The 10,640-nt window shown below is 34.2% G+C and overlaps 2 protein-coding genes across 2 annotated transcripts; both read right to left on the bottom strand.

Annotated features, from left to right (window-relative positions):
- Positions 1–2,540: 2,540 nt before the first annotated feature.
- Positions 2,541–9,973, bottom strand: LOC132903054 (uncharacterized). The gene is made up of 2 exons (XM_060950313.1): positions 9,205–9,973; positions 2,541–3,127 (listed from the first exon to the last, which is right to left on the bottom strand). Exons 1-2 carry the CDS (start codon positions 9,611–9,613, stop codon positions 2,730–2,732), a joined length of 807 nt encoding a protein of 268 aa, XP_060806296.1. The 5' UTR covers positions 9,614–9,973; the 3' UTR covers positions 2,541–2,729.
- LOC132903055 (uncharacterized) lies at positions 6,962–8,743 on the bottom strand. The gene is made up of 2 exons (XM_060950314.1): positions 8,132–8,743; positions 6,962–7,539 (listed from the first exon to the last, which is right to left on the bottom strand). Exons 1-2 carry the CDS (start codon positions 8,238–8,240, stop codon positions 7,163–7,165), a joined length of 486 nt encoding a protein of 161 aa, XP_060806297.1. The 5' UTR covers positions 8,241–8,743; the 3' UTR covers positions 6,962–7,162.
- Positions 9,974–10,640: the final 667 nt, after the last annotated feature.

Raw genomic sequence — 10,640 nt, 5'->3', positions numbered from 1 at the left:
CATGTGCCAATTTATTACGAAAATTGCCCATTGAAAGTATATCTTTTTTGGGTATATTTCTATTTGCTGCATTTTTTTTTGTACATTATCCATGAATTAATCACTGTTAAATCAAGTAGATGAAAAAAGATGCGCAAGTACCACTTTTTAGACCTTAATGGAATATGAAACCTTCCCAAAAAACTGTCCATTAAATCTACACCCCCCATGTGCTTATTATATTCATGGACAATTTGTGGACAATTAATTTCTACCTTTTCCTTTTTTGACTTGTCATACCTAGTGACAGTAGACACTGGTGCTGCTCGAACATAAGTTGATAACAGTGTCACAATCTTGTTATCCTTCCAAGTGACACAAGCCATCTCAATCCCATCAAATGTAGATGTTCTTTCTTCGTGACTGCCTCTTGGTACTGCCTTCTTCATGAACTCTTTTTTTTCTGGCAATTTTGAGTTAGGGATCCTATTTTGCTGGACAGTGCCAACACAGTGAATTCCTTGTTTAGCAAGAAAATAAATTAAAGGTAGTGATGTGTAAAAATTATCGAAATAAACTATATAATTTTGATACCTTGGTACACTTCTCAGCAAACGAACAACTACATTCCCTGTAGCTCCTAATGTGTGTGCAAGCCCAGATAAATCACAGAGTACATAAAATTTAAAACCCCATTTGTGTGGTTTATTTGGAAGGTACTGCTTAAGAAAATGTGCAACCTTTGTTGCGCACATCTGCTCATCCACAGATAGCCGTTGATCCATAGGTAGTGTAGAAAACCTTGTTTTGAGGTGTTCAATAACAGGACGAATCTTGAATAATCGGTCATGATCAGCATGGCCAACAGGCTTGTGAAGATCATTGTTTTGAAAATACAATGAAAGTTTTATTCTTTCAAATTTGTTAACTGGCATAACGCAAGAAACTGGGCCATAACCATAAACAGGATGCCAATATGATCTGGTATTTTGAAATTTTTGCACTGACATGAACAGCAATATACCAAAAAACTTTTGCATATCTAATCCTGTGTATATTATTTTGTTATTAGGATCTTTTTGCATGCCATATAAATTAGTTTCTTCTACAATTTTCTGTATGAAATCTTCATTAAAAAAATACTTAAAGCATTGGTAAGGAGTTTCTAGCTGAGCTATTTCAGGTGGAAAAGATGAGCTACCTAAGAACCAAATATTATCTTTATCAAATTCCATGTTCTTCTTCTTCCAGACAAGTTTCCTTTTATCCAATACGAAATTTAAAACATTACCACTAGGAGAACTATTTTGAATTTCTGTTTCTTCCTGTGGGTCTTCAACAAGAGGTGGGTCTTCTTCATTGACTTGCTGATCATCTTCATTATCATTTTCATCAGCTAATAGATGAAGAAGTTCATCTCTAGTATAGTGTGAATTTGATGGACCTTCATCATCAGATTCATCAGCTTCTAGCCCGTCTTCTGACAACCAACCATCTTCCAGCTGTGCTAGATAGTGTTCTATATCTTTGTTTGCTAAGTTCGTCTAAAACAACAAAACATTTTTATTAAAAATCTAAACTTCTATGAATTAAAATTTTACCATACATCAGGAATGATGGTACTGCATAATGATGTAAAATTACATCATACTAAATCGTCATCATTTTCGACATATTTTCCATGTTTTCGTTACAATCGCAAGTAGATAATAAAAGACTCACCTTTTTTCTACTCATTGTAAATATTTTCAAATACTTATGACTAAATACCACTAAATAACTTCTTTTTCGCACCGGTACCAACAATTATATTACCGTCCGCTGGAAACCAAATTGTCATTGTCATTTGACATTGACGTTTGTTTTTTTTTCTTAATATTTACTTCCGTTGTATCCACTGATACCTTAAATAATTGCTAGACACAAAAATATCAACAGGGATTACTGATTTGTATTCTTTTTTTACCTGTGAACTGTTTGATAGAAATTTCCATCAAGATGCAATGAAGGGATATATCTTCTTTACGTTCAAAACTCAAATTTAATTGTTTGCATGATTCACAGTGACCGTACATACAATTGTATGATTTTATGTCACAAGACAAAATACTAAGGACGTCATTTTTCGAATTAATATTATTTGTGAAAATTTTATTTTTAAATAATGCCCAAAATAACATTTCTAAATTGTAACATTTGATGCACAGGCAAGATTCGCGATTTTTGATTTGCAGTGACAGTATGAAAAATGGCTTGTATCTATAAAATGGCACAAAGCTGTATTTACCTCCTTCTTGTTTATAAACCTTTACACCCGAGAGATGAAATTCTTTTAAATACTGTTAAAATGTGGTATATTCGTTTTGTTAGCATTCATAACAGATAGGAAAAATAATGAAAAAAATCCTGTTGGTGCTGGTCTCCCACAATCAGACCCTCACGATCGTGAGCTTCAGGAATTATGAAAATAAAACAAGTTTCTGAGATATACTCTTTATTTATAGTAAAAAAATATAAAAAACAACTTCTTTTTAGTAATAATTTGTACTATACCAAGTATTTATTCTTATAACATAAATTTTAAAGAGATCAACCGTTACAGTTTCGGCAATTTTTTTAGGAACTATATTTAGTAACATTAATCAGCCTTATTAATAAGTAGAAACCGGGCCCAGGGCTCCGAAATTTCTTGGTTGACGATGCAACCGACAAATAAGCTTTCAAAAAAATTAGAGACAGAGAAAATCAGTCTACTTCTTATGATAAGTCTTAAAACAATTTTTGTTACGAGACAAACACAAATAAACATCACATTTCTCGCATTTTATTTTAGATCGACTGTTACAGTCTTCTAATCTGCAAGATCTCGGCGCTTTTATATCATCACTAATAGGGTAATGTTCATAGCCATCATATCTTTTTGATTCCGTGGGTGCTAATGATGGCCTATATATTTTATAATCCCGACGAGGTACTCGAGCAGTTATATCTTCGTCGCAATCTTCTCTTGGTCTACGATCGGGTAAAGATGATAAACTGTTAGCAACATCCATGCGGAAGTCAAGAAGTGGCATTGTGTCTTTTCTGGGAAATTTATTTGCGACACAATCGTTCTTGTAAAGCCTCCAAGAATTAACGATTGAGAGATCTAAAAAGTGAATCAAAACTTTTAATGTCCATTTTTTTGTTCATTGATGTTGGATATATGGTGATGGAGCCCCATTATGAAGTGATGAAGTGCCAGGTCTTCCATGGCTGCGGTGCGGCCAGGGAATTCTTTGGATTTAGAAGTAGAAAGTGATATTTCGATAAGTACCTAATTGAGAGAGATATGTTTCCGTTCTCAGAGCATAAACATTAACTGTTTCTTGAGGACCTTGTTTACTCGTATTTTCTTGAAGGTCGGTTAAAAGATGTGAGTAATGTTTACGCTCACTGAACTGTGTTTTTAAGAATTCTCTTAGTTGTTCCCAGGATAGAAATTCTTTTATAAAACATGCTACTTCGGCTTTGCCATTTGACTGACTTAAAATGAATTTAAATAAAATGGGTTTCTGAGTTTTGGTAGCTAAGTTTAAAGCATTATCGCAATTAACTAGTAATTAAGGGTCTCCCAACTACCATCGTATGATTTAATAAATTTAAAAATAACATTTAATTCTAAAGTAGACATCGCGAGAGCGGCTGTGGTCCTTCTTGTGATAAGAGGAGAGCTGGGGCCGGATTTTGATTTTTCTTCCGTATCACTAGCTGTTAGATCAGGGATTTTAAGGGATAGCTCGCCTTCCTCAACCTTAGGCACTTTTGGCATTATAAGATGATGATTATGCTACAATAATTCTTTTGGTTCGCAAAAAATTAAGTCTAACAGAACCCTAAAGTAACAAGCAATAAAATGTGACTGTGTCTGGGAAAAGGGACCACTTTACCGGTATGGAGTTATTAATATCTCCTAAAACTAGGTAAAATTAGCTATTCAGTAAAAAAAGAATCGTTTTCCTAGGTGCAATAATTATTTTTTTATACATTTTTAAACATGCAGTAGGCAAAATGTACGAGTCGAGAAAATTGATTTTAAAGTTTATGCTCGTGAAAAATACACTTCTACTAGGAAGTTATGGAATGATTGGTATCAAGCTAATCTAGTATTATCAAAGATTAAATTCAGGCATCAATGGTCTCAATAACTATAATGATTTGGAAGGTAGTCAAGGAAGAACTTGCAGGAGTAGGAAAAAAATCAAGTATCTTAATTACTCATAATCTTAAGAAAATACCTTTTAAACAATGAATTATTAATTATGGTAATATATTTTAGGCAATAATAGAAGGGAAAAAATAAAAAAAGACCAGTATTTTCTATGTTTTTAATCGAAAATACTAACATTTCTATAAATCAGTTCTAATCAGTCTCATAAACAAAAATCAACTAAATAATATATATTTTTTAAGTTATATCACAAAATTAGCCAAAATATACTTTAGCACAGAGATCCAAACATAATTAACGATACTTAATGCAATATTTAGAGAAATTATCGTGTTTTAAGTTTAGTGGTTTGACGATCATTTTACTATGGAAGAATAATTAGGGTACCACTTGGGGGGCTTAGTAAAGTTTAGTGTCACAAGTAAAATAACTACTATTTAACATGTTTTTATAATAAAATATAACGTGTTGTCACTATGTTAAATAGTAAAGTAAATATTTTTCAACATTAAAGTAAGTTTCTTCTACATTTTATACATTTCTAAGGAAAAAATAATTAATATACTAAGTCAGGTACCACTTTGTCACTAAACTTTACTTGTTTACAAAAATAAAAAAATCACACACAACAACTTGTCAAATTAAAGTACTTACTATAATCAAAATAAATCACATTTTTTTACTTGGTAAATACAGTTAACTGGATTCAAGGCGCTCATCAAGTTCTCTTTTTTTACAAAAATATACATTACTCCTTTTTTGATTTCTGTGGCCCATTTCACCACAGTAGCCGCATTTGGGTGTTTTTCGTTTTTGGCTTTCCACTACTGTGAGCGCCGACGTCGACGGGGTGGCTGATTCAGTATCTATGAGCGGCATTTCGACGTCAAGTAACGGATCTTCTATAGCACTTATTGCAACGATTTTTATAGGTTCTGGACACAAGACATTTTGAGCCTCAGGGGAAACATAGACACGAATTTTTTGGAACAAATACTGTTGTCGCTCAAACGATAGCCTTGTAAGGAGGTATTACAGTCGGACTAGCATTTTGTGTGAAATCACAAGTGGAATTAAAAACTGCGACGTTTTTAACATCTTGATCATCAAACTTTTTGGTGCAATGCAGGACTCCAGGATCATCAATAGACGCTTTGAAATGGTTGTAAGAGAGCAGCTGTGTCACGCTTTGCGGAGATTTCTTTTTAAAGAAATCGGCCCAATTGTATGAATGCACATTCATTATATCACCAGTTTCATTACCGACAAGAACTGCCGTAACTGTGTCTGAATTATGGCAAGCTGAAACGGCGCACTCCAACACATCTCTGGCTGTGTTTGAATTGGAAAGACGGAACTTTTTTTTAAATAGTCCGAAGTATAAATCCGGCGCGAATTTGGTATGTCCAACGGGCAAAAAAGAAAGTTGAAATGATTTATGTTTCCCCGTTAGTGTACGCCATAATGCGTACTGCATCATGAAGTTATTTTTATTTTGACCGCTACAATTATCAGCATGACAAATGACGTCTGTTTCACCCAGCCCAAAATTATTGAAAAAGTGGTCTAGGAGTGAGATTACGGTATTCGAACCTTTTCCAGTATTGCAAGCTTCTGGGATGATATATAACACAAATTGTTTTAGTGGCTCCGCGGCTATGCCAAACAAACCGATTTTATATCCCGCCAAAAAGTAAAGAGGTCCAACTTGCTGTGAGCTATGAGGCAAATGTACCTGTTGCGCAAAATCAAACGAGTAATGCATTTTTCCTGGCGATGAGCATGGCTGGTTTTGCCCTAGTTTCCGGTTTCCGAATACATCTGCTGACGTGTCAATCAATTGTTTGTAATAGGCACGTTCAGTTTGAACTAAATCTAAATGTTGGGACGATTTTTCAATCAATCCGCGCTTTTCATTTTCATCTAAGCCTTGCATTTTACCTAAAGCTGTAATATTTTCTTGGCATTTTGTACACAGGTCCGTTCGAGGCTTTTGAATGACAATATTTGGAGCATAGGTTTGCCATAATCTGTACCAAGTTCTTAAACTCACAGCATCTCTTTCGGACAATTTGCTCGCTTCTTGGTACTTATCATACACGTATCGTTTATTCATTGAACTGGGTAAAATATGTAAGTCAGGATTATGAAAACTTGGAACGCGGCCTGGCAAGACTAATGAATTTTGTTCTGAGAAAGATTTTTTGAATAATACAGCATCAATTGTTTGCTGGGCATTATTGGTTCTTATCAACGTGAAATTATGAGGAGAGGACACTGTTGCTAAATTTCCTTTAAGTACTTTGCTCTTAATATTTTTGTATCTTTTTTCCCCTAATGCATAAACAAACTGAAAAAAGTTCTTACAAACAGCTATGCCTTGAAAAAAAAAAGTTGTATGAGCTGCTTTCCTTACCTTTGTTTTGTTTTTGTTTGTTTTAAGAGTATTGGACCCTTGACGAGTTAGAGCATTAAGAGCACCCATAGTAAACAAATTTAAATGATTATGGCCTAGGTCGCATTTGGTATTCATTTCCTGTGATTCTAATCTGGACTGTAGCACAGCTTCACGGGGAAATTTTTCTTGGCATGACATAGCACAGCCGCAACCGTCGATAAATATCCGTTGTTCTTCATGGTTTTCCAATTGGTTGAGAAAATCGTCAGTATCAGAAAAAAAATTACGAGATGGGTCTTCTGGTACAACTAATTCAACGCCAGTTATTTCGCATCTATCATCGATAGGAGGCTCATGATTTTCTTCATCAGAATTTTTTTTTATGAATTTTAAATACTCCTGTTCAAAATTTCTTAAATCTATGTCTGTGCATTGACCGTAATCACACTCCAATTTTCCATGAGAAGCTCCATCTATAACAAAAAAAAAATTGGTGAAACACTATTGATATGAGACTACAAAATTTATTAAGTAACTATTACTTGAGCGTGAGACGTGACATACCTACACAAAAGTTACTTTAACTCCTCATCGCCAAACACTCTCGCCATGTTTCTTAAAACTCTTTGTTGTAAGTCACGTTTCCTTGCCTCTTCAGCGTTTACACGAGTATTGCTATCAGTAACAACAGGCTGAGAAGACACTTCATCGTGAATTTTTTTTATATCATTGAAAATTATGGCAAAAGCACTAATGCGGTGTTTTTCAGGCAAACGCTCCAACTCATATAAAATTATTCTGGCTACATCTTCGTTTCGAGGATCTGAAATGCACTGACCGGGATAGTTATTTATTTGGGGTAAGTCCCGAGTGGAATAAACAATCTCATTTTTTGAGCACGTACTGGAAAACCTTATTTCAGTTTCCCGTGTTTGAGTGCCTTTATGTTGTGCTGTAACAAAAAAAAAACTATTTTTTACTTAAAATAGGATTGCTAAGCACGCTGGAAGGAGTTTTCCTACACTGGCACTCCCGCGCCAAATCATAAAAGCTTTGACAACGACGCCGCTAGTGCCACCACGTGACCTTCAAAGCGCGCGAGCCGCTCGAGTAGGTTTTGAATAGGCGCACCAAAAATAAATCTATATACCCTACCTACTTAACAACGTGTTTAATATGCCTAAAACAGTACCTATAAACGATTATATCATCGAAATATCGGGCTATTAAATAATAAATAGATAAACTTATTACCGTTCAGTTTGTCAGCAACGTAAAAAACTAATAAGTATTTTACTCTGCGCATTTAAGTTCACCGCGCATAAACCATTGCGACGCTAATATTTTACTATAATGACACAGAGAGACAGACAGACGTGGAGGGCGACTCCAATTTATACCTACTATGTATTGATTGTGATAATTTTTTGTTTAAAGTATGTTAAATACCTACCTAAACAGATGGAGTATTATTATTACTGTCTCTTGGTATACCTGCCTTGGTATAATCACCTATTTTTATGAAATGAAATGATTTAACTTACCTTTTGGTTTCGTCGTCGATGTCTGTGCTGAATGTGAAGCTGTTGTTTGTAGTGTTTGCTGCTGATCGCCATCATATTCAGTAAACAAAATTTGAGTATCGTCTTCCATGATGAAATGTGACGTTATAAACTTGGTACTTAAACACAATGTATATTCGCAGCTCGCATAGATAAAAATCACGATGTTTTACGGCGCGTGGCAATGCTCAACTAACATGTGCGTACGAGTACGCGCCGGCCAGCTAACTGAGTGAGCGACGCGCGCGCCGCGCCACGCTTACCGCCCAATCTTCGCCCCCCGCCCCCCTTATCCTACCCTCAACTTATTATTTCACTTCCCTGCATAACAGCGATCGAAATAAATCAAAATATTTCGCCTGTAAAATATTACCTTAAAGTGGTACCCTTGGTACTAAACTTCGTGACCTATTAGGATATTGAAATATTGTAATTATACAGGTATTATTTTACACAAAATGATATTTAAGGTATTAATAACCGATTAGTAACAAAAATCCATTTTACATATTTTCGGCAAATTTTGTAAAAATGCATATAACTCGGAAACTAGAATCGTCAAAGTGGTCCCTTTTACTAGACACAGTCACAAATGTTATGAACACTTTACATTCACTGCACTGGATTATCTATTTTATTTTGGATTTATTTAGGATTTTACGGGATCCGGGGGTGAGTTCACGAGCGAGCCTGATTTAGGATGTCGGATCCCACGGCTTTGCCACCAAATGTTACGCGGGCAGCGTTGAAAGTCTTAAAAAAAAATATTATTTAAGGAAACTTAGCTTTATTCACTGAATGGATGTACATGAACAACTTGTTTTATTTACTGGATAGATTTACACGATTTATAACGTTATGGAGGCAACCGCTCTGCAAGAGCTTCTAAGGTGGACTGCCTATGAGAGCTGCGCTCGGGACTGAGGCGCTGTGAGGGGGTGAAAAAAACTGACAGAGCAAGCCCTTCAGGCTTGCTCTGTCAGTTTTTTTCTTATGTGTTTCTCATAATAATCTTTCCTTGAGACTAACGTCTTTTACTCCTATTGTTAACATACCTCTTATCAATCTCTTTGCTTCTTTAAAATCACAGTTATTAGCTGCATTCCTAAGCCTTGTAATAAAACGATCTACATTTTCTACTTCCTCTTGCCTTAAATTAAAAAAATTGTAACTATTGGCCACTGTGTTATTTTTGGTACCAAAGTGATTGTTCAGATTTTCCTCTAATGCCTTCCAACTCTTTATCACTCCTAATCCATTGTATACATCCAGCATCTCGTCTCCTGCACATGATAGGAAAACTGCAATTTTTCTTTCATCCTCTTCTTTTTCCAACCCTGTTGCTACTAAATATAGGTTGAATATCTGCTTATACTTTTTCCATGAGTCTCCATCAATTATTGTATATCCCACAGGCGGCTTTATGGATCCTATCATTATTTTTTCCATTTTGTTGTCTTCCATTATCTTTTATTTCTTAGCACCCCTTAGCCGACCTCAAGCTGCCCCAACTATGAAGTACATATAGATATTTTATTACTAATATTATATTATTTTCTTTTTGTGTTTTACACTAAATACAACACTAAGGATCTTTTTTATATTGTTTTCACCTGACACCATGTTTCATATAGGAATTTATGAAATCAAACACATTCGAGATTCAGTCGCATGACACAGTATATCAATCACAATAATATTTTCAGTTATTTATTTTAAAATCTAATTATAGAGAGAATCGTATTGTTTTCTACTGATTAAATTAAATTGTACATAATACTGTAGAAAAATACTTGAAATTTTTTATTCTATTCAGTTCTCTGTGATCACATAATTATTTTAATAACATATTATAATAAGTAATAACAAAATCTAGTACTAATTAAATTATAGTTTTATAAAAATCTGCGTAATAACTAGGAATAAAATTGTTATTAATGAGATCACGTAGATAAGTCTTTCTTTTTATTCTCACTTAAATCTAATCTTTGAGAAAATGCTTTGGTAAGTATTATATCTTCTGCATTAGCCATTTTTTTTTCATTTATTTCTTAAATTGACCATTATGAACTCATTTTGGGTCTAAGAACTTTTATATTAATAGCTCCATCTTACAAAATTTCTGAACCTTGATGTCGTTCCACTAAAACATTATTTTTGTGTTCGTCGTCTTTATAATTGTACCCCCACTGCTCTTGTATTTTTTTAATATCAATATAGAAGTCATGTGTCAGCTCAAATACAGTAAATGGTTAACCATTTTTTCTGGCACTTTTAAATAATGTCACATATTGGTACGGTGTGTATATAGATCCAGACTTTTTTTTTTAAATTTCCTTTTCTATAAGTCTGTGGACGTTATCCCCTTTCGTTTTAGGTGTGTCCTTTTATTAAAAATTTATGAGTGCTATTACTCATATAAATATTTTCAAAACAAGTTACAGTGTAACAGTACAAACTTGTGATAAACTTTTTTTTGTTTGGGGTACGC

This window comes from Amyelois transitella, chromosome 21, assembly GCF_032362555.1.
Source record: "Amyelois transitella isolate CPQ chromosome 21, ilAmyTran1.1, whole genome shotgun sequence".
In the NCBI taxonomy this organism is placed as follows: Eukaryota; Metazoa; Arthropoda; class Insecta; order Lepidoptera; family Pyralidae; genus Amyelois; species Amyelois transitella.
This window is presented reverse-complemented; position numbering and strand designations above follow the sequence as displayed.

What these genes read in the sequence shown, in the direction of transcription:
- LOC132903054 (XM_060950313.1), bottom strand. Translation starts at nt 9,613, where the DNA reads ATGGAAGACAACAAAATGGAAAAAATAATGATAGGATCCATAAAGCCG. An exon ending in AGCAAAGAGATTGATAAGAG is followed by an intron (nt 3,128 to 9,204) that starts GTATGTTAACAA and finishes TTCACTTTTTAG; the next exon opens with ATCTCTCAATCGTTAATTCT.
- LOC132903055 (XM_060950314.1), bottom strand. Translation starts at nt 8,240, where the DNA reads ATGGAAGACGATACTCAAATTTTGTTTACTGAATATGATGGCGATCAG. An exon ending in ATCGACGACGAAACCAAAAG is followed by an intron (nt 7,540 to 8,131) that starts GTAAGTTAAATC and finishes TTTTTGTTACAG; the next exon opens with CACAACATAAAGGCACTCAA.